At 38.0% G+C, this 25221-nt stretch overlaps 1 protein-coding gene across 2 annotated transcripts in view; it reads right to left on the bottom strand.

The window, feature by feature from the left end:
• The window catches only part of cdk19.L (cyclin-dependent kinase 19 L homeolog), a 90740-nt gene that overhangs the window by 27253 nt on the left and 38266 nt on the right, over positions 1 to 25221 (bottom strand). For both annotated transcript variants that reach the window (XM_018261675.2, NM_001087254.1), the window contains exons 5-7: positions 12324 to 12381; positions 10458 to 10589; positions 5927 to 6070 (exon numbers count right to left, since the gene is read on the bottom strand). In XM_018261675.2, coding sequence (XP_018117164.1) covers positions 5927 to 6070; positions 10458 to 10589; positions 12324 to 12381 — 334 coding nt within the window. The remainder of the gene's footprint in view (positions 1 to 5926; positions 6071 to 10457; positions 10590 to 12323; positions 12382 to 25221) is intronic.

The following is a 25221-nucleotide window of genomic DNA, read 5'->3' as shown; positions in this document are numbered from 1 at the left end:
TTATGCCTGAAAAAACAGGACCTGGACACAGGTTTGGAATCTTTATTTACCAAATTATCAGCCACGTTTCATACTGAGCTCAAGTCAGCAGTTACTGATCTTACCAAGGAAATTACTGCATTGGGTTCACGTATTGACACACTAGAAGGAAAGCATGACACGATGGTGCAGGCCCATGACGCACTTCAGGAGCAAGTACACTCCTTACAACGTAATGTTACAGCGCTTAATCTTCACATAGAAGACCTAGACAACAGATCAAGGCGTAATAACGTTCGCATTAGGAATGTACCTGAATCTGCTACAGACCTGCACAAAGTTTTGACCTACTGTTCTCCAAACTGCTACCAGAATATAGCCCAGATTTACTTATCATCGACAGGGTGCACAGGGCCCTTCGCCCTAAACCACAACAAGGCGAACCCCCACGAGATGTTATCGCCAGACTTCATTACTTTGAAACAAAGGAGGATTTGCTTGCTTCTGCTAGAAAACACCCAGCTGTAGAACTGGAAGGGGAGACGCTCCATTTATTCCCAGATGTAGCACCGTCTACATTGCAGAAACGCCGCGAGCTTCGTCCTATTACCCTGCTACTGCAACAATCAGGGCTCAAATATAGATGGGGATTCCCTTTTCGCCTTACCGTATTGAAAAACGGATCGCTATTTTCAATAACTGATCCTGTTGAAGGGCCATCGCTATTGACTCGGCTTGGTCTCGCTGATACAGAACTTTCTTCTCCTGTGAAGAAAAATTTTCCTCCAACACTACATCCTATTTGGGAAACGAAAAAGCTGAGAAATTCCTGAACTGGCTCATCTCTCGCTTATGCTTCTCGACGACAACAGTCGCAGCAATCCCCAGAAACGGCTTATTTGAAACCAACCCAGGAATACATAGTTATCCACCTCGCTTTACTAGCACTGTGTGGCCCACTACATGTTAATCTCGGAATGTGAATATTGGTTCACCTTACTGGAAGTTCTATCTTTGTTAACATATACCGGTTGGCTGGCTTTTTTCTCCCCCCTACACGACCATGGATCGCTGCAGCGAAGCCACACAGCGAGGTCTATGGTCTACTTGAGGATCAGGTATCCTCAGGCACTGTTGATACTTTTACCACGATTTTTCTTTTTTTTTCTTGTTTTTCTTCTTTCCCCTTTTTTTTCTTTTTTTGACAATTTGATATTTTTTATTTTTGTTTTTATTGCTGTTACAATGAAACCGACGCTCAGAGACAATTTCTATGAGACAATAACTGTACATGTATTCCCGATTTGGCTAATAGTTTTAGCTGCACTTCTTAAGCCTTTTTTGCTTACTGTTCAGCAACCTGTTCCTAGAGATCTTGAAGCTATACATACTACGATTGACTTCAATGATTGGTTCAAGCATGGCCTAATTTACACCTTACACTCATATGGTTATAATGGGCATATGGCTGACCAGCTATTGGCGATAAAGCTAATAACTCATACTGCAGTTTGTAAGTTTTTACCGGGTTTCCCCGAACATTATGTATACTGTGACACTGAGATTTTGCCTTTTCATGTTGACTTTGAAGTTTGTCTCAAACACTGCTTAAGCATTAATGATATTTGGGTAATTTTCACTATGATTGTTACGATTGTTTACATAAGCCTGTATAACTGGTGTTTAAGATGGCTATAACTATCCTTTCGCATAATGTAAAAGGCCTTAATTCCCCTACAAAGCGAAAAATGGCAGCTCAATACTATTTGCGCCATAAAGCTGACATAATAGGACTCCAAGAAACGCACTGGCAGCACTCGGGACCTTCTCCCTATTTACACAAATCTTATTCTCAAATTTATGCAACATCTTATGCTGAAAAAAAGAGAGGTGTTGCCATTGCTTTTCGGTCTCATTTAGCATTCATACCCTATAAGTCTATAATAGACCCAGAGAGTAGATATATATTATTACAAGGGACAGTACTTGGCTTTGACATCACGATAGTTAATGTATATGCGCCTTTCTCTGGCTTATTGACATTTTACTCCAAAGTTTTCAAGCTGTTACAACAGCACGCCAAAGGGATGATAGTCTTACTGGGTGACTTTAACTTAGTAATGAACCCCACTATAGATCGTAAAGGACTACTTGCCACTACATCAGCGGCCTCCCCAAAATTCTTGAAACGAATGTTGATTGAGGATTCGTTAATTGATACCTGGAGACACCTTCACCCAGATCAAACAGACTATACCTTTTATTCTCCTGTACATCACTCCTATTCACGAATCGATTACATTTTCCTATCTCAAGGTTACTTACCTCAACTAACTGCAGCAGAAATAGACCCAATATTTTGGTCGGATCACGCTTCTATAACCATTTCGATTAGGCTACCCTCTACTTTACCAGGCAGACCCTCTTGGCGTCTAAATGACTCTCTGTTGGCTAATTCCATGATACGAGATCAGATATCACAATCTATTGAGAATTATTGGAAAGAGAATCTTGATGAAGAATTATCAATGGGCACACTATGGGCAGCACATAAATGTACCATACGGGGGGAAATAATAAGATTAGCTACCCAGAATAAAAAAATGGTTGCTGATCAGATATCCACATTAGAATCCACAATACAGCAACTGGACGCCTTGCATAAACAAAATCCATCCTCTGCAATTCATTTACAGCTATCAGAAGCAAGACACCAGTTAAATACACTAACACACGGTAAAGCTGCTAAACAACTTAAATGGTTTCAGCAAAAACTGTTCCAAATTAAAGATAAACCTGACAAACTTCTGGCCAAAAAACTTAAACTTGAAAAAGGTTTCAAGCCTATTCATTCTATCCAGTCAGACACTGGAGAGGTGGTTCATAACCCCCTAGAAATAATAAAAGTCTTTCAGAAATTCTACACCAAATTATATGAGATACCCATCCCCGACCACACAATTAATAAAGAGGTATTATTCTCAGATGTAACCCTCCCTAAACTTACAATGGAAGAACAGTCTACCTTGAACTCCCCTATCACTGCCTTGGAAATTGAAGAGTCCTTGAAATCTTTAAAAAACTCGTCTAGCCCAGGCCCAGATGGTTTTTCGGCTCGGTATTACAAATCATTCAAAACTCTCCTTTTACCACACTTAATTGTATTGTTTAATGATATGCTCCAAGGGCATTCCATTCCTCCAGAAATGGTACATGCCAATCTTTCATTGATTCCTAAACCTGGGAAAGACCATTCATCAGTCCAGAACTACCGTCCTATATCAGTGATTAATGTAGATATTAAGTTGTTTTCCAAAATATTAGCCACACGTCTAAACAAATATTTACCAAGTTTGATACACCCAGATCAGACAGGCTTTATTCCTGGCCGACAAACAACTGATAGCATTCGTAAGTTAATCAACATAATAGCAGATGCGAATACTTCCCATTCTCAATTATTAGTATTGATGTTAGATATACAAAAAGCTTTTGATAGCGTGACTTGGCCATATCTTTTCCATATTCTCCCTAAATTTAACATTTCTGGTCCCTTTTTGGAGGCTCTTCGAGTACTATATCAACACCCTATAGCATATATTAAATTTTAAATCATCAAACTTTACAAGTACCAATTCACAGGGGGACTCGCCAGGGGTGTCCTTTATCCCCTTTACTTTTTGCTTTAGCAATGGAACCATTAGCCCATCTTATCCGCAATGATGTAAACATTACCGGATATATCAAAAATAATCAGCCCCACAAGTTGAATCTTTATGCGGATGACCTATGTTTAACTTTAACCAAACCCCTGACGAGTCTCCCTAACTTATTCTCACTCTTAGATACTTTTGCCAAGATCTCAGGCCTCCGGGTTAATGTTTCAAAAACAGAAGCCCTACCGATTAATATTTCAAAACCTCACCTGAAATTATTGGAGCTGAACTTTCCATTTCACTGGCGAACTACTACGGTTGACTATCTTGGGTTAAAATCACGAAAACATATCAAACGTTATATTCCCTTAATTTCCCTACAATGTACAAAAAATTACAACGTTTCTTAATAGACTGGAATGCTTTGCACATCTCATGGTTTGGACGCATAACAGCAGTGCGCATGATTGTCCTCCCTAAGATACTATATTTATTTAGAGCCCTCCCTATTGCCGTAAAGTCCCAGGATCTTATGTTGCTACAGAAACAAATATGGCAATTTGTATGGCAACATAAATACCATAGAATTAATAGAAATGTGTTATATCGCTCACGACTGCAAGGCGGTCTTAAGGTCCCCTACATAAGGAATTATTACTGGGCAGCTAGAATTGCACAAATAATACAGTGGCATAATGACTCAGGAATGCTCAGATGGGTAGAATTTGAGAATGATTCAATTTATCCCTTGCAAGTTAGAGCACTATTGTGGTTAACTACGAACAATATACAAAAATACCCTATTACCAACCCCATTGTTAAATTTCATATGCAACTTTGGAAATTGCTTAAACCAAGATTGTTACCAGTGACTACTAATAGCTACATGCAAGCTCTGGTAGGAAATCCAGATTTCCCCCAGGGATGGTTCATAGCGATTTTCAATGGTGGGCCTCTCAAAACTTCAATAAATTATATGATCTATTATCCCTGCACGGGTTTAGAACTTGGAACTCATTAAAAGAGTCACTAACAATCCATCCACGAGAGTTTTTACGTTATTCTCAACTTTCTCACTTTTATTTCTCACAATTACAAAAGAAACCTACATTAACAGGCTCCTTATTTGAAAATCTCTGTAAAAATGCCCTACGAGCTAAAGGTAATATTTCCACTATATACTCCATATTAATTGAGGCTCCACCTTCCTCTTTACCTACGTATATGAAAGCCTGGGACAGGGATTTCAACCTACTATGGACTACAGAAGATTGGTCCAAAGCAATGGAATTCTCTCATAAATTTTCTCCCAATGTTGCCATACGGGAAATGGCTTACAAAGTAATTTCAAGATGGTATTACACACCAAAACGTAAACACAATTTTTCTCCTTCCTCTTCCCCTATGTGCTTTAGAGGATGTGGAGCACTAGGTGATTATAAACATTCGTGGTGGTCCTGCCCAATAGTAGAGCAATTTTGGAATAAGGTGGTCCAAATTGCATGTGACTTAACTGATTCCCCTATTACACGAACTCCCGAACATCTTTTACTGAATCACCCTAATCCAGATTTTAATAAAGTTACCAATGCTTTGCTATTTCAGATATGGGCAGCGGCGCGCTGGGTTGTTGCACTTAACTGGGTTTCCCCTACGCTTTCAATCACTCAATTCATTTCTAGACTCAACTATATTCAGGAAATGCATTTATTAACAGCCATTGCAGATAACAAAAAAGAACTCTTTGACGATATATGGCAACCTTGGGAGAACTTTAAGAAATCCTCTGTCTTTTTGCGTTGGTTTCCTTAACTCAATTTCTCCCCACGAGTAATTCTACTTTTCCAGAGTAATTGAGAATACAACTTGTCACAACACAGCGGTTTCCCAGTAATGGAAAACTTAGCAATTCGAGAGACACCCGTTTATTCTCTTTGTAGTCACACTATTGCCTACTCTGACTTATTTAACTATGCAGGTTTCCCTACTCTTCCTTTTTTTTTTTTTTTTTTTTTTTACTTTATTTTTTTATTATTTTATTATTGTTCTTGGTTTATATTCTTTGTCTTTTTCTGTTGTTTAAGTGAAGTTGTAATACTCACCTTATGCTTTCGTAAGTTCATATTGTTGAAATATCTTTCAATGTATATTACATATGTAACACGAAATGTGAAAAATGACGCAATGACAAAATTGTACTGTTCACATTTTATTCACGAAATAAAAAAAGATATGTTAAAAAAAAGACAGCTCTGTATCTTATGATAAGTGATAAGTAAAGGGAAGCGTACCTGCTGGAAATCCCATTACACTGAAGATACGATCAAGTTGGTCATGATGGAACGGGTTGCTTGTTTTAATATCTTCTTGACGACAATGAAAAATGGGTTCAGAAGTCAATAGTTCAGCAAAAATACAACCGATAGCCCAGATATCTGTCAAAAAAAAATGATGGTTTATGCACTGTTTGGAGCCCTGTAACTATAAATTAGAATAATTTTGAACAATATACATGGGGATAAACTGCATTCCACAAACGGCAGGTTGAAATGAAAAGCACAGTATATTCTTATTTTATGGCACAAATATGTAGTGGTAAAAGAGCACCAAGCCCAGTATCTCTGAATAACATTGTGTGGGAAAGAAGAAGGGAGCTTTGGTTTCGAAGAGTGAGCATCTGACTCTAGGCAGCATACCCTTAGCAAATGCAGAGTGTTTTTACAGTCAGAATTGGTATTGTTAAGATTATGCAGTTTGGGAGGGGTCAATGAATATGGCTAAATTTAGAAAACTGATGACTAAGCACTCCTCTAAAGAAAATTGCCTTCAAACAGCAGACATGTAATTGCTGCCTCTTGATAGGTTAATGGAAGAAAAGCTACACCTATTATTACATGTATTGTGTACTATATTTTGAATTTATATGAGCTGTACTGCACTAGTATTTTATCTATAGATATTGTGATGTGACCGTGCAGTATCTGTCATGTTATAATCTGAGTAGAGCATATATGAAAGACAATAGGTTGAAGAGGGATACCAGCTATAACCAATGACAGGATAAGTAACCTGTAGTGGAAATGTTTTTGCCATTCTAGCCAGGAAATTAAGTGGCAAGGAAATTGAAATATATGACAGTTATTTGGAGGATAACCTTCTCTTATTCTTCCTTTTTCTTAAACATAGGAAACATAAACCACAATGTGTTTGCATTTCACAATATAGCCTTGTGTTTCCAAAAGGAAACACCTGTGTCTGTCATAGCATTACAGGTCCAATAACATCTTTATCATCAGCCAATATTTGTGGTTTCCCTAATTCAATTCTTTAGAGATTAGTGATAGTTCAATAACAGGAATCAGGGGCACTCCTGTCATGAGGCAAGTTGAGAAATGTGCAAAATCTTCCCCTTTGCTCAGAGAAAGAGACCAGTGCTCATTTTCTAATGATACTCAAATTAAACTGAATCAGCTTTATAACCCAAAAAGTCATTAAAAGTGAACTCCGGCTTCCAAATCAAAATTTTGTTGGCCCACATAACATAGAAACCCCTAATATATCCATCGCCGTTATCTATTTCTTAAAAAAGTATGAATACATGCCATTTTCTATGCTGAAATTCAGCTCTTAAACAGTTTTTCTCTTCCAGTATCATTTGAAATCCTGGCAGGGAAGGAGGGACTAAACACTGATGTTACAAATTGTAACAACTTCTCCACAGGTTACAGACAGCATGCAGTGACTACATAACCCACAATGCATTGTACTCTGATGTTCTGTTCCTTATTGAAATCATGTGTGCAGGGAATTGTGGGGTTTGGAGGATGCAGGCTGAGGACAGCTGGCTGTTGATACAAAGTAACAGTAGTTAGCCAGCTCAGCAAAGTAGTCAGACAGATCAGCAGAAGAGCAGGGCGCTATGCTCAGGGAACTGTCAGAAATCATTAAAAATCATGAAAAGTCTGCATATTTTTTAATTGATGTATATTGCAAAGTTGCTTGAAATTATGTTTACTTTTGAAAAAGCTTAAGTAATGCTTTTATGGAGTTCCCCTTTAAGGAACCAGTTATGCAACTTGGTTTAATTAATATTTTTTTATTGTTGGAAGAAGGAAATTTCACATTATGAAAGGGATCATGGAGACCGTCTTAAACAGTTGGGGAGCCATTTTTTTTTGTCCCAGTCCAAAAGTTAGGAATCCCTGCTACACACTGAAGGGCTTCACTGGCTACCTTTATGGTAAAGTGTAAACGTTAACAAATGTAAAAAGCATTTCTGTGATATCATAGGGCTTTATCGTTGTCCAAGTAGAGGTGATAAAAATGCCTTGCACAGGGTTGCCATCTGGGGGAACAGACAGGAGTCCTGTCAGGGACCTGGCCCTGCTAGGGGCCTCGAGAGGCAGAATGGTACTGTTTTGCAGGTCCCAAAAAGAATAGTTTTGGGGACAGATGGAGGGATTGTCTCAGCATAATAGGTGTGGATTGGACACTCCCTATTTATACAATGTGCTATAAATTGGAGCCCAATTTTATTTAGCTGAGGAGGTCCACTTCCCAGGGAGTCTTTGCAGGCAGTAAGCTAATTAGTTGAGACCCCTGAGGGATGGGGGCTGAGACAACTGTTACAGGGCTCCATTACTTGTGATGACAGCCCTGGGATTGTATAACTGCATGCTGGTTCTGATACTGGAGTCTCTGAATGAGAATTATATTTCCCTGCATAACCAGGCATCAGACACAGAGTCTACAAGCCTAATATATTAGTGTCACAGGCAGCAACCTAGTGGTCAGAACAATGTTTTAGGAGGGAAAACTATCCCTTCATCAGGCTTTAGGGACAAAAGTTCTAACTGTAACAAGGCATTGCCTCTTTTATTCCAAGGCAAAAGATGTAAAAAAAATAATCAATTCTATATTAGCAATACAGCAAATACATTTACACTAATTACATAAGCTGCAAAGCATTTAGTTGTTACAACTGGTTTCCAATATACAATTATTTACTGCACAGACATAGCATCAATAAGCCTGGCTTTATATAACAAAGTGTTGGGTTAAAGTCAATAACCCTATCCCTGTATCTCTATAGAATTACCAGAATCAGTCAACTCTCACTGCCATCCATTTCGTTAACATCCTAAAACAACAGATACAGCATTTGCCTAACTTCTACTATGATATTTTTCAGTAACTACCATTACAATTTCCAATACCTAACTAAAATATCTTGTAAACTCCTTTATACCTTGCTTTCTAGGATGAACTAATAGAGGTCAACTTGTAGGTGTCATTGTTATGCAAGTTATACACTAATGGCAGTGTGTTGGGAGTTTCCTTAAATGAGAAGGATCTTGGGGTCTTTGTAGATAACACGTTGTCTAATTCTGGGCAAAGTCATTCTGTGGCTACTAAAGCAAATTAAGTTCTGTCTTGCATAAAAAAGGGCATTAACTCAAGGGATGAAAACATAATTATGCCTCTTTATAGTGGTGAGGCCTCATCTGGAGTATGCAGTGCAGTTTTGGACTCCAGTCCTTAAGAGGGATATAAATGAGCTGGAGAGAGTGCAGAGACGTGCAACTAAATTGGTTAGAGGGACGGAAGACTTAAAGGTTGGGGTGTTTTCTCTGGAAAAAAGGTGCTTGCGAGGGGACATGATTACACTTTACAAGTACATTAGAGGACATTATAGACAAACTAGACATTAAGCCCGTTAAATTAACGGGCGCTAGAACATATGTAGTCAAACATTTATAAAAACAGAATTGTTCTAGTCTAAAAAAAATTCGCCAGAGACGGTCCGTGAGGCACATGCGCAGTAGCGCAATCCCACGGACACAGGGACTGGACGCAGAGACACTTCAACTTTATTATATAGGAAAAAAATTCGCCAGAGACGGTCCGTGGGGCACATGCGCAGTAGCGCAATCCCACAGACACAGGGACTGGACGCAGAGACACTTCAACTTTATTATATAGGATAGCAGGGGACCTTTTTACCCATAAAGTGGATCACCGTACCAGAGGCCACCCCTTTAGACTAGAAGAAAAGAACTTTCATTTGAAGCAACGTAGGGGGTTCTTCACAGTCAGGACAGGGAGGTTGTGGAATGCACTGCCGGGTGATGTTGTGATGGCTGATTCAGTTAATGACTTTAAGAATGCCTTGGATGATTTTTTGGACAGACATAATATCAAAGGCTATTGTGATACTAAGCTCTATAGTTAGTATAGGTATGGGTATATAGAATTTAATTAAAAGTAGGGAGGGGTGTGTGTATGTTTGCTGGGTTTTCGTTTGGAGGGTTGAACTTGATGGACTTTCATTTTTCAACCCAATTTAACTATGTAACTATTGAAGTGAAAAGATAAAAAAATTATATGGAGTTTTAAATACGCCACACAGTATTCTTTCCATGTCTACTGAAGAATAATATCTTAGTTCAGAAAATGCTTGATCATTAATTGTACTATGTACTTTGTTTAGGCTTGTTACCTTGCCCCTTTAAAACACATATGACATAAACATGGCATGTAATGTGACTCATAGGTCCTGAAACATACCATGTGGCTGCTTAGAAATCAGTGCAGTTTGCAGTAGATTACTAATTAAATATGTGTTACATTTTGTATACGTCTAGTTTTGAAGGTGGTGTACTGCCCAATATGAAAGTCATTATGAGTCATACGAGTGCCTCGACAAATACAGAAAGACACTATTGAAGTAAACACTTAAGTCTTATTCTAACATTTTTTACACCTGTAATCATCTTTCAAAAATGCTAAGCATCCTTACAAATCAACTAAAAAAACACTTACCTATGGCCTTCGTGTAATGTCTTGCTCCAAGCAACAACTCTGGAGCTCTGTACCAAAATGTGACCACTACTGGATCAAGATCTGCTAGTGGTTTCAGAGGAGAATTGAACAGCCTGGCAAACCCCATGTCAGCTGCAAGAGAAAATGTCAAGTGTTTTAGTGCTAAGAAATGAAACAGACTGCAGGAGAGTACTGCTACTGGAAGAAGTCCATGGGAGCTAGAAAAAAAGAATTTGAATGCCATTAGTATTTCTGAAAGAAAAGAAAACATCAAGTATATGAACTTTTCCCAACCTATATATATATATATTTCTGCCAAATAAATGTCAGAGCCCTTTTCTATATGTACGTTTTGGATTTAAGAAATGCTTATCCACATATAATGCTTTTTCAAGAAAATATTGAAAGCATTTTTTTTATGGTCAGCAAATCTTTACTACACTTTTATAACTATAAATTAAACGCAACATTCAAAACACTGTTACGGTTATTGTTGACTTTTCTGGAGCAGAAGCAGCTACTACTCGTGTACTATACTGATGCTCTTTAAAGCATACTGGCATATACAATTATCAGATAGGTTAGAAAATAACTTTATTTAGCAATTGCTTCATTTTCTAAGCAGAAAATGACATAGGGATCCTGGAAGACTTGTATGTAAATTGTATGTAAATTGACCTGATATAAATGAAAGTAATGAAAATCTGAAAAAACAGGCACATGGATTAGAAACTGGCACACGTATTAAATTCAATTAAATTAAAGGGACAATTGTAAACATTAAAAAGTTTTTTTTAAAGGACATAGAATCAAAGCAAATAATTCCAGGGTATTTTTAAAAGGTAAAACTTTATTAAAACGATATTGCTTGTTCACTATTTTAAAAAAAAAAACAATCTAGAAAAGGCAGGGGATCAATTGTTTAAACTAAGTTTGAAGGAATTAGCCAGTGACAGAACAAGAAAAAGGACACTGGTACCATTGACCCATAGGTCAATGGTACTCGTATTGTCAAAGTTTTGCATGGAACTCAGAATGAAGGAGCACATGTTAAAGGCTGCCATCACAGGAATACAAATGTTTTAATTTCCATTATTTTTGAAAGGCTCAATTATACTTATAAGTATTCCAGTAGGAACCTACATATGCAAGGCCTAAGGACACCTATTGTATTTCTTTAAGAGGCCATGCAGAAGGCTTCCATGATCACACTGTATACACAGGGGCAATCCAATTATCCAGTTTAAAAAAATGGAAATTCAGCACTCCACTGACCCTGGTAACTTGTTAAGTGATGCTGCCTGAGACAAGTTGCTCAACATGGTAGCAGCACCCCTGTGTATACACTGATATATACCCAAAACCTGCTTGGCTTCACACTTCTAGAGTAAGTGACAATCACAAAGAGTTACATTCATTCCATTATTCGTAAAATTAATTTAGTAGATTATGTAGGAGAAAGGTGCAAACTCTGTTACAGGTTGACCTATAGCAACCAGTCAGCAGGTATTGTTTACTGGACACCGACCTGATTAAAAGAAAACATCTTATTGGTTGCTATAGAAAAACTGTTGCTTTTATTACACTCCCCCATGTCAAAAAATGTATGTGGATTGTCACTTTCCCTAGAGGAACATATAGCTATTGAAAGAATGGGTGAACCCAGAATTTTTATGTTTTCTGCAAAAACAAAACTCTAAATTTATATACCCATTTAATAGTTATGTAACATTTATATTTATTGTTTTACATTAACTTTTTATTCTAAATATTAGGGTTTGGTTTAAATAAAAAGACGTGGGTTTAAAGAATCTGTTTTCCAGTTAGAAGAGTTTTAGAATCCTGATATATTTACGAGTTATTTACCTATTTTGACTCTTCCTCTCTCAGGACCTTCCCCCATTACCAGGATGTTTGCTGGTTTCTGCAAAAAACACAAGATGTGCTTAATAAAATCTCTTTATAGCCCTCTTTTACATAATGGCAATGTTTATTTTACTTTTATAACAGTGTTTAAAGTTTTACTGAATTTGGTGGAGAGATACACAAACATGGGAGCTGCAAAGTAGACCCACTGACAATTTTAAGGAAAAATAAAACCTGCTCCTTGAAAAAAAAAAGAGTAAGAATACTGGCATAGAACATTGTCACAGCAAAAGAATACCAAATCCACAAGAGGAGTTTCTGTTATAAATGAAAATGTAATTCACACAAATCCCATGCCTGTAATAATAAATAAAAATGACAAATACAAAAAATATATATTGTCTGCATCGGCATATGTCCAATATATAATCAGACCTATAAGTCTTAAATAAAAAGAAAGAAGTGGAATAAGTCTAAAACAGCATTATTTACTTTAATATATAGCCAATTCGGTCGTGATCTATAGCATTCAGACTGGAACAGTTTAAAAAAAACAGACTGGATATATATATATATATTTTTTTTTTTTTTTTTTTTTTAAAGGGTTCTATGGATTTATTGGCTCTGTTTGCATATTTTATCTATATTATATATTAGAAAGCGAAATGATGTTTAGTAACCCATAGAAACCAAGCAGCTGCATTTTCAGCCAGCTGCTGGTTGAGCACAAAAAGCAATCATCTGATTGGTTTCCATGCGTTACTGCCCAGATGCAAATTTGCCCAGTGTTTATAAATGACACCCACTTGATTTTTATGGTGCAGGTTTTACTGCAATTTTACACAATGTGCCTTGCAAAAAAAACTCATTCCACCATTAAAATGTTATTTACAAACTAATTAATGTTTATAAATAATACTCTTTGCAAGGTTTTAATAATGGTGTTTGGATAGCAATTGCTGTTCATTATACATGATCCTGTGTTTGCAGAAATAGCATCTGTTATTCAATTCTCATCTCCAGGTTCTACATATAGCCTAGCCTCTACTATTTGTCCTGCTGGATGATATCCTCACATCTACCTCTACGTGGCACATAAAAGCATTTTCAGGAATGCAGATTATATCTGAGCTAATCCTGCAGAATGCTAAAGATACTCTAGCATTGAAGGATGGGTAAGAGGGTGTCAGGACTAATTGCTTCTGATTGTAATATGGGTTAAAGTTCCTCTGCCTTACACAGTTTTTCATGAATTTGTGTTATCAGTACAGTCTGCCCCTTACTGTTTAATGTATTTAGAATGTAAAGAAGGCATTGTTCTTGGAAGTCGCTATACCATTATTTACTCCTTCGGGTCTCTTTCTCTTCTCTTACCCAGGTACTGCTCCTGGGACTATTACCATACAACGAAATATAGCAGCGCATTTAATTTAAAATATTAATATATTTATTTCAGCATGATACATTATATTTTTCCTGGCACACCAAGTACAGGTGGTTCCCAAGACGCATATTATTTTCAGTCTGTTCTAGCAATGTTTCCATTAGGGTTATGGCACTGTATTTTCTGGCATACTGTCACCCATGATTTCTAAAGTACAACTACATACTCCACATTCTTAGCGTGAATATAAGAAAGAATGTCCAGTTTTGGTGCTTTCCCTGCTACAATTTGAGGTGGTGTATCCAACAGAAGAACAGTGGTACCAGTATAGAAACATGGAGCTTCTATCTGTTTAAAATGCTGAATCCTTCAAGAGAGGCATTAGAGGGAGCTCTCATCTTACCTGTGCATTGCTCAGTTAATAGGATAACCATGATTTTCACTGCATGATATCAGCTGCTGTAAGGAGGGTTTGAAATCAATCCAACTTGCAGTGCTGCAGTGAAGAGAAACTAAAGGTGGCCATACACGGGCAGATAAAGCTGCCAATATCGCTCCTTTAGACCAATTCAGCAGCTTAACTGCCCGTGTATGGGGCTTCCATGGATCTTCCCGATCGATACCCTAGGGCCGAATGTTCGGATTACCCTGATATAGCCCTGTCGTTGGTGGGCATATCGGGGAAAGATCCGTTAGTTTGGGGGATGTCACCAGATGAGCGGATCTCATCGTGTATGGCCAGCTTCAAAATTATCAGAGCACAAATCACAAAGCATGAGTGGACTTAGGAATGTAAAAATGGCTTAGCTCATGTTAAATTTCAAAATTCAGTATTAAATTTCAAAAGTTAGGCACCCCCAAGTGATTGTATATTCTTACCTCACATTTACAGTAGCGCGAAAGCCGAACTTTAGTGAAGAATTTGGCTATTTCGTTCTACTGCGCATGCGTCTGCCCTGCGAAATTTGAAGAAAGAAGCAGATTGTTCCATGGTGCTCACTGGAAGAACCCCCAGACTGGTGCAGATTTCTCCTGGAGGACTGGCCCAGGGTGTGACATAAGATATATATAGTCACTTGGGGGTGCCTAATTTTTGGCACCCCCAATTAAATATGCCTTTCCTTCTCCTTTAAGGTGGTCATACACGGCTGATAAAAGCTGTCAACAGAAGGAGTCGGCAGCTTAGTCGCCCAAGTATGAGACCCTCCAACAGACTCCAACCAATATCTGTCTGAAAATCTGGCAGATATAGCTCCCACAGGTTTAAAAACCCTGTTGAAGTGAGGAACGCATTGGTTCATTGATAGTCATCCTTGCTCTGACAGCCTGTATTTCCCTTGCTGTGATCTGATCCTGGGGCCCTAGGGATCAGTCCTTGCCAGACAAGCAGCTCTTCAATTGTATCGCCACCTTAATTAAAAAGATATAGGCTTTCAGACTTTTTGAGTTTGTAACCTGGAGAATATATATAGTACAACATGTAGGGAGACCAACCTTTGTTCACAAGAACATTAGAGATGACCCTGACTTTAAATAACCAAGACAGCAAATACTCCTCCACCTCCTTATCTGTAGTTTAGACCACCTATGATATACTTTGTCCCCACCTAGGGGTTCAACACCACATCCTGAGATCTAGCGTAATAAGAGGCTTTGGTGCTTGTGCATGAATGTGGTTAGTGTTGATTATATGAAAAATATCTTATGTGAGATGAAATTGCTGGGGTTACCATAAATTATTTGAGAATCCATAATAATGCTTAAACTTCTGCAGTGTAAAGAGGATGTAATTACATTTAAAAAATTAACAAATTACTTGTTTCTAAAATAGCTGTAAGCTTCGATTCCTTATCACACATACCGCTGACAAAATGAAAATATAAATAGACAATGAAACTGTGGAAGAACACTGCATGGAATAGAAACTAAATTATGAACAGGAATGTAAAAACTGATATCTGAGGCTTGTGTCATTGTTAGTACTGAAATCTGATATTATACTGTGCAGTTTCATAAAACTACAGTGTTCATGTTACAGTGAGATTCTTACAGGGATGCAGCTCATAACCTCCTGAGACTGCAGAAGTTGGGTCGTCATGGGAACAAAATTGGGCCTTATGCACGAACATAGGTTATCATTAAAAGCATGTCTCACAGCAGATTCTTGGCAGAATAATGCCTTTGTTGAAAACTACCATGAAACAGGAAAATGCTAAGCACTTCATTCTTGGCCTCTCAGCTCACTCTAAAAACACAAATCAATAGAATATAAGGTAAAGCAGAAATCTAATATTCCAACATGCCTATAAATGTCTTCTCTCTCTTGTCTAAATCAGAACGGAGATTGACTTTGGTGACAAACTGCCACAATTGGTAAAAACTTAAAGAAGATTTATAAATATGATACTGAGGCGGATATTTGAGGATATGGCAGAAATAATTTGACTTGCTGTTAATTCGTGATAAAGGGAGATAGTGTATCTCAGTTAAAAGGCCAAAATAAATGTCCTTTCCTTACTTGCTATCTTTGTCTTTGATTTCCAGATGAGGATGACTTTATGATGTACATAGATGTGATTATATTACTTGTTCTCTTTCCAATAGATTTAATAAGTCCCAGAAGAAAATGCTGAGTGCTCCTCCTCTGCAAATTAGGTGCATTGCTTCCGGGGGGATCCGACGACATCAGTGCTGATGTCACTAAATGTTCACTACACATTTGAAGTTCTAGTTTGGATGAGGAAACCCAAAAAAAACTGGGGTCTGATCTGGGTCAAAGCGGGGGTGAAAATGGCTTTTCAATAACTCATCAAAGACAATTTTAAAGGCATTAATAGAATCACAACATCACCTGGCAGGGCACTGCACAAACGTACTGCCCTCACCATGAAGAAACATCTTTGTTGCGCCTTTTCTCCAGAGAAAACATCCCCAACTTGGATAGTCTTTCCTCAGACCACTTTGTTTTATATCAATGAAAAACGAAATTTTACACTGGATGACATCCAGCTGGGTAGACTTGGAGTGAATGCATGTCAGTTTAAAAAGTGGAACTGCAAGGTCTACCATATTTCTGCCGATGGTTTATTGGCTAATGCCAAACAATCAAATTCAATAAGCCAGAAGAGAGTAGTGCTCTCATGCTAATGCACCATTTCATAAGCTAACATCACAGGGGTAGGAGTAATTTTAATAAGTCTAAAACAGTCAAAGCCATAAAGCCTGCTAAGATGGAAGAGGAATTGAAGAATTTGACCAGCCATTCCTCTGGGTCCTATGTGAAATTTTGGGATGGTCTCCATGATCCCCTTAGACATGATAAAATATCTTCAATATACAACAATAATGAGAATAATAAATTCTAAACTAATTTATGATGCAGACTCATGGAATTTATCTGACTACCCCCAAAAAAGGTTAAAGGGCAAGTCAACCCCAAAATATATATTTTTATAATTATTTAGCTTTTTGTTCAGCAGTTCTCCAGTTTGGAATTTTAGCACTAGGGTTAAAGTGACAATAACAATGAATTTGTAGATATGCAAATGCAATAGCATTTGAAAGTTAGAATGAGTCAGAAGTAAATAATAAAAAACAATTATAAAGAATGAAGACCAGTTGAAAAGTTGCTATGAATTGGTCATTCTTTAACAAACTAAAACTTAACGTAAAGGTAAACTACCCCTTTAAAAATCACTGATCTACTTGGAACAATTGCATATATAATGTTTACATTATTTAATTTCAAAAATAACTGTTACATTTACTGTATTGATATATTATATACATTGTATCAACATCTTGTGAGAATGTTCATGAGCCCAAACATTGCATTCCCGTGGGAATAATTCCCACTGCCTTGTTCCCTTCCACAGACCATTGTTCTGACTCACAAACAGATGACTACACTCTGATAATACACTAAACTTTTCTATAATAAGCTTGGCTGATTCTTATGCACACAATAGAAAAATACCGGTATGCTATTATTGTATACAAAAATAAATTCAATAACTCTAAACAACAAACATGTTTTCAAGAGCAACCAATATATTGTACAGTATATGTTGTATGGTGCTAAGAAAATTGTTTGCACTAAAGCAAAAAATTTAGACATTTGCGTGTTGGTTATTTCCTGGTTTTGAATCCAGATCCAACAATGGATTTATTTTAAAATGTAGCTTCTTCCAAGTGTGCATAGCAACCAGGTGGCTACTGGAATTCCACACTGGAGAACTAAGCAAAAAGATAAATAATTGGAAAACCATGGTGCAGGTCATGTCAGCCCATAGCTCTCAGTAAGAAACTGTCTTCAAGCAATAGGTGCCCTTTAAAATATAATAATTATTTATACATTTAAAGGTTTCATTTACAGTAAAGTGACAAAGTGCCATGCTTTTCTCCCCCAAACAATGCACGTTCCCTCCGTAATAGGGTGCAAAGGTTAACAAAAGGTGAGTCATGAATCCTGTACATAATGCCATCTCAAAGCAGTTGTTAAAGGGAAACTAAAGTCTAAAATAGAATAATGCTAGAAATTATGTATTTTGTATACTAAACATAAACATGAACTTACTACACCAGAAGCCTAAATAAACAAATGATTTACGCTTTCAAAGTTGGCCACAGGGGGTCACCATATTGTTTGTGAAATTGTTTGTGAAATTGTCAAAATTATCAAAACAGCACAAGTCAAATAATATCTTAATATCTGCCTGAAGCAGATATTAAGTTTTATAATTTATGTATTGTTTAATACAAACTTTCTTGAACTCTCCAGAACCAGTGGCTGCAGCAAACAAAATGCTCCAAATAGAATCTCAGTCTATCTGTTTAAATCTGGCTCCATGAGCTTTGTCTGGAGTTGGAAACATTAAAGAGGATGTAAAGGCAAAGATAAAATACCATTTTTACTTTATTAACTGAAAAAGAAACCTATCACCAACATACTTCAATTAAAACATCTGTACAGTTTTTAATAAGAAAACTGACTGTATGAAGTGAAATTCTCCCTTCATTTACTTGCTCTGACTGCTGCAGATATTAATCTCTACATGGTCGTCGGCTGTTCTACAGGGAAACAAACAAAGCTGCTCTAGTTCTGGGAAGTCCCCCCCCCTGCTGTTTGAAAGTATGATCCTTCCCCTAAAGAGCAGTTAGGGAACCATCTGAAGTTTCCCATCTGTAGCTGTCAGAGCAAGTAAATGAAGGGAGAATTTCACTGCATACAGTCGGGTTTCTTATAAAAATGGTAGACATTTTTTAATTAAAGTATATTGGAGATAGGTTTCTTTTTCATTAAAGAAAGTAAAAATGGGATTTTATTTCTTTGCCTTTATATCCCCTTTAAGTACAGGGCTCCCTTTTGATGCACCTTGCACCCAATATGCCAACAAAAGCGCAACTGGCACAACCAGCAGAGCACACTTTGCAGGGTCTGAGGGGGGTTGTGGCTGGGGCAGGGGGCCTGAGAAGTCTTTGCAGCTGGGGCAGGGAGGCTCGAGGGGTGTGGGGGGCCCTGAAGCAGCAGCCTGGTGGGCCTCACAGTCCAACCCTGGCACTTTGCACTGCACCATAAAGGGCTCAACGCTACACATGTAGAGATGCCAGTACGTATCCTATTCCATGATGAATTGAAATAATCCAAGCCTTCTTACAAACAAGATAAGCAAATAGAATGCAAAAGGCATGTTGTTTGGGTTCCTCTAAGCAGTGTAACACCTTGGCACTGGAGGGGGAGGGTCCCAACACATACTGTAAATTACCCAACCCACTCAAGCATGTGGGTGTGCAAGTAGAGTGGCTATAGAGAAAGCTGACTCCGCAGTCCAGGCGGACTTAATTTCTCCGGACTTAATTTACCATTTTGTGAAATTGTAAATAAAGAATGTAGGCACCAACAGGGCAAAAACTGATGTAAATGATGTTTTGTTAGACGTGGCCTAATTACAGAAGTGTGTTGCCTTCCTTGAACTGTTTACAAGGCAAAATACTACTAGTTACGAAAACACAATCAGAAGAGCTTGCCTCATTTATGGTATTTTAAAGATTTACTCTGTGGTTTCACTGCTGCAAACAGCACCTCCAGACAAGAAAATCCAGCAATCCAAGAGAGAAAATAGAACAGAGCCTCCACCTCTGGACAAGTTTAGATAATCTAAAGTTTTTATTTATTTATTTTTCAAGTTAACAAGTAAAAGAAGAGGAAAGGAAAAAGCAAAGGGAGAAAGAAAAGAGAAGGCATTGATGGGCATTCCCATTATGTAAATACTGAGATCTATGCTAGAAAGTGCATTGTTATGTATAAACGACACTATAGGGCGGCAGAATCTTGGATAATCTTGTGAAAATGTGAAATGTAATAAAAGCATGATACAAAAATGGTACTTCCTCTTAAACATCAGTAATCCAAATAGGTGCTTCCATTATGTCTACTGTACACAATCTACCAAAATTATGCTATATCTACAGTATTTGCGGATGAATTGAGGTCTACAGAGATAAGCCTCTGCTAAAACAAGTTATGAAACAACATCAGCTTGTATTTAACCATTCAGTTATGCAAAAAAAAAAACATTATGTAGCTGACAAGCAGCTGAAAAACATTTGAAGGACAGCCACTAGTCTATTTTAATAAAATAAATGGAAAAATAACTCTAACTTATATAATTCCTAACAACAAATAGGGTGCATTTACCTTTTATTCTGATCAGTACAACCCTCAGGCATGGTAGGAGACATTCCAAACAAACATTTCAGTCTACTGCCTTAAAAGCTTGCATCAATAGATGTTAAGAAATCATTTAACCTTACAATGACCAAAAAATACTGAATGTTGTAGAAAAATAGAAAAGTCTGGTGCCCATTCTTCAACTGATGTGATAACCGCTCAACATCAGTTTCCTCTATTAATCCTAACATATCCATACAAGTGTGAACATAGAATAAGGCACAATCACTATCAATAAACTGCAATATACAGGAATTACATTTTATTTTCTTGGTGTAATAATCTCAAAGACAACAAAATCATTCAATTTTAACTTTTGTTAAAAACTAAAGTTTTGCCCTATACATGTGCCCACTGTATAGTTTAGGTGCCATATGTTAGGAAATGTAGGGGGGAAGGAGGGTACCCCCAAAAAATTTACGATCTTTTTCACTCTTAAAAAAGGAAAAGACGCCAGTGTTTTTTGGGACTTAGAAAAAATGTCAACTTTTTTTGAAGAAAGCCCTATCTACTCTATTGCACTTCGCCTGGTCTGAGGTGGTGAAGGGACTGCGGGGCTGGGACTTCCCAACAAAGCAATATTATCCAATATTGAAAATGGACCTGTCTTCCACAAAACTGTTACTATGGTTCAAGCTACAGATTCCCATCCTGGAAATGAAATGATGCTCTTTAGTACAACATTAATCATAGGGATTCTAAAGCCTACACTGCAGACAGCAGCCTCTGAACATCTTAGTGATAGAGGTCAGTTTAAATCAGTGGAAAATCCTTACAAATCACCATTTAAAAATTTGGGCTTCTTTTACTGCTGAGGAGTGATTGATCTTGCTTACTGGATGGGAGAAAAACTTTCAGGCAGTGGAAAAACATAACAAGTGTCCAATGGGTCTAAGGTGGTTTGGAATTGAGAGGGTTAAGGAATGTTGATTTTAATTTGAGGGCATTTCTAATTTGATCCAATATAATAGTGATATGTAAATTTGAAAATGCTGATATGTGAATGTAAACACTTTGAATCCTATATATGCAGATATGTGAATATAAACGTTTCGAATTAGGGAATTTTTATGGACTTATGCGCTTTTAGAGACTGCTTTTTAAACCAGATGAATAAAGTTCTAACATTTCAAAAACATGAGCAATAAAGAGGAACAATCTGGAGGAGACATCACCGCTCTTGGAGGAAGCCTAAACGGCGAAACGCGTCAGTGGTGACGAGGAAGTGCGGAAGCATACCATCTCTGAAGCGGAGACATGCGCAGTGGACTCGAGTGAACGCTGCAGAGACGCGAGAGAGACACTGACCTGCCACAGAGCTGCTTCTCATTGATTTTAATGTGAACTTTAAACATATGCTTGTGAGTGCAATTTTGTTTATTTATTAAAAGATATTTTATGCTTCTACACATGCTGCTTTTTATTGCCCAAGAAGGAGAAAGGGAGAATTGGAACTAGGAACAGAATATCTCTTTGATATGCGCTTTTAACCAATTACTGTTTGTGAGTATAATAGACCACTGGGATCACTGCGGACTATAGTGTGGGTATTATTTGCTAGCTTAGTTCAGTTGCTCTCTAGTTTGGTATTTCAGCAATTATCTAGGGTCTGTTATACACTAGCAACCAGGCAATGGTTTAAACCAGGGCTGTCCAACTGGCGGCTCATGGAGCCCCGTTGTGTGGCCCCCACATGGAAGTCTGCCTGTTTACCATGTGTAAGATTTAAAAGGTAACACTACCGAGATTAACTGGCCCCTGCATTGTTTAAACCTCAAATTCAGACTATATTGTTCACACATGTAATCCCCTGCATTGTTCAAACCTGTAACATCTCTATTGTTACCACCCTAAAGCCCTGAACGGTTCACACCTCAGACCCAGACAGAAACTGCCCACATTTGTCACCTGTTCACATGCATACAAACTGCTGAAGCAATCACTGTATGTAGTACATCTTAGAGTGGTCCTGGTAGGTTTCCCTGTCTCCTGATCTGTTCTGCCTTCCCTGTGTTTGCCATACTCTTCCATTCCTATGCTCCCTGTGTGTGCCATACTCTGCCTGCCCTATGCTCCCTGTGTGTGCCATACTCTTCCATCCCTATGCTCCCTGTGTGTGCCATACTCTGCCTGCCCTATGCTCCCTGTGTGTGCCATACTCTTCCATCCCTATGCTCCCTGTGTGTGCCATACTCTGCCTGCCCAATGCTCCCTGTGTGTTCCATACTCTGCCTGCCCTATGCTCCTATGTGTGCCCTGCCTGTATGCCATACTCTGCCTGTACTATGCTCCTTGTGTGTGCTGTACTCTGTCCACCTTATGCTCCCTGTGTGTGCCATACTCTGCATTTCCTATGCTACCTGCTCTGCCTGTAGAACATGTTTGGCATGTGTTCTGGGGGTTTCTTAGTATTTGAAAATTGTTAGGGGCCCCAAGGTAATCATGTGCTGGGGTGGGTGCCTTGTTAGCCACAGGGGAGGAGAAGGATATGGATTTAAGGGTTTTAGGACAACTTAACTTTTTTCATATATGAGTGATAAATGATATCCCTGCAGTGAGCACCAACCATTTGTTCTTTTGGTGTGCTACCACCATTAAAGTGGACATATTCTTGTAGTAACATGGGTGTGGTTTAAAGTGAGTGTGGTTTAAAAACAGGGAGTGGTCAATACTGGCTTCCATTATCAGCCCTCCACCATGTAGGCCAGAAAAATTTCGGCCCTCGTTACCACAGAAGTTGGACAGCACTGGTTTAAACAATAGACTGGAATATGAATAGGAGAGGGCCTGAATAGAAAGTAATAAAAAGTGGCACTAACAATAAACTTTTAGCTTCAAGTAGCAATATTTTGGCTGCCAGAGTCAGTGACCCAATATGACAGTTGGAAAGACAATCATTTTAAAACTATTCAAACTAAAAAATGAAAACCAATTGAAAAAGGAAATCGGTTTTTAAAATTGGAATATTTGCTTATTGGCTCAAGAGATTTCTCTCCAGAACTTCTGGATAACAGATTTCTGAATAAATGATCCCATAACTGTATATTAAATTACTCTTTTCCCAAATGGTTGCAGTTACAACATTTGATCCCAGTGCCTTAAAGTCATACTGACACTAAAAAACTACTTTTTAAAATATGAATGTACATTAAAAGTTACCTATAGGTCATCATGATTGTTTTTTGCTGAGAGGTTTGTTTTTGTAAGTAATTGTTAGTTGAAGTTCCTAAACCTGAATGTTTTGCCAACCTGACTGTCCCATCTCAGCCTGTCAGTTAAATTTTCCAATGCTAACGGACTCCTGTTGCACAAATATGGCAGCCCCCTCATACGGGAACATGGGACATCAGACAGGTAATGTAAAAGCATTGTGCAAATACTTTATGGCAAAGTTATAAGTAGCTTTCAAAGGCAATGTTATGATGTAAAAAAGAGTTTAATTTCTGGTGTGAGTATCCATTTTTCATCCCCAGCACAATGTATGTTCTGGGGACTAGGTAGCAGGGCATTTTGACAGCTATTTAAATCCTGCTCTACGCCTATTTTTTCTTGTTACCACAAATCCAGCCTGGACATATTCTAGCAAATCTGTCTGGCTGCTATAATGATTTTGTGTAGTAGTGCATAGAACTGCATATTGATGTGATACATTTAAAAACTGTATAATATTTTTGTTTCTGTTGGGAATCCGGCGATTACTTTTCCAGTGCTTCTCTACCACACACAAAACCCTTTTTTGTTACCCCACATAATTTTCCCAAAATATCTCAGCAGAACTATGCCTTTAGGAAGAGAATGTTAGTGAGTTGGTTGGTGTAGCTTTTGAGGTTAGCTTTGGCTCCGCAGAAATGTTTTGCCTGCTGGGGGCAGGAACTATTATGGTCAACCTGCAACACATGGACCATGGTTTGAACCCATGACCTGCTGTTTTCATTGTGGTCTGCATTGCCTCTGCTCTATATGAGCAGACTCCATGTCCATGTTCACTGCTATTGGTAATCCTGTATTTCCTAGTAGGCATGGCTTAATCCAGCTGCTATTAATCTTCCACAGGTGTTCTTTGTTATCCATAAGCCTGGCTATAAAGCTCCTGCTCTGCACTGACCCATTGCCTGTTATAGGTCAAGATAGTGTGCTCCTAGGTGCTTTGAATATCATTTTGCTTGTTCGTTGATTCCTGCTACCTGCTCCTGTTCCTTGTATGACTTCCTGGTTCTGACCCCAGCTTGTTCCTGACCTACAGTTGTTTCACAATTTTGATTCTGTTATTTGATTCTGACCCAGCCTGTCTGAATACATCCAGCTCCTGTCCAGAGTATACATTGCCTGCCCCCCGGGAGTGTCATGTGGTATAAGTCTTGGAGGCACCTGAGTAGCTGAGGGCCAGGTCCAAAGCCAAATGTGGCTATTATAAGTAGAAGAGCACACCTAGACAGAAATCCAGTCACTTCCCTAGGGCTTGGGTTTGCCATATTCAACACAGCTACATGTACATCCTTAATCCTTATTATATAAACCTTACGTTATATAGGTATAATTTGTTTTTGTGTTAATTATCTTCCTACAACTGCACTTATGAAAATTGGACCCTTATTTTAACGGAAAGAAATTATATGAATAATAAAAGCCAACATACTAGAAAGATAATTCTCCTTTAAACAACATACAGTATTTTACAACAATGACATTTCTAGGTGAAAATGCTACCTTCCCAAGGGAAGACATCATGCTGACATAATTAACCAATAAGTGATTGCACTCCCTCAGTTAATATATACAGTGAT

Source organism: Xenopus laevis, chromosome 5L (assembly GCF_017654675.1).
Source record: "Xenopus laevis strain J_2021 chromosome 5L, Xenopus_laevis_v10.1, whole genome shotgun sequence".
Taxonomy (NCBI): Eukaryota; Metazoa; Chordata; class Amphibia; order Anura; family Pipidae; genus Xenopus; species Xenopus laevis.
The sequence above is the reverse complement of the archived record's forward strand: the minus strand, read 5'-3'. Positions and strand labels throughout refer to the sequence as shown.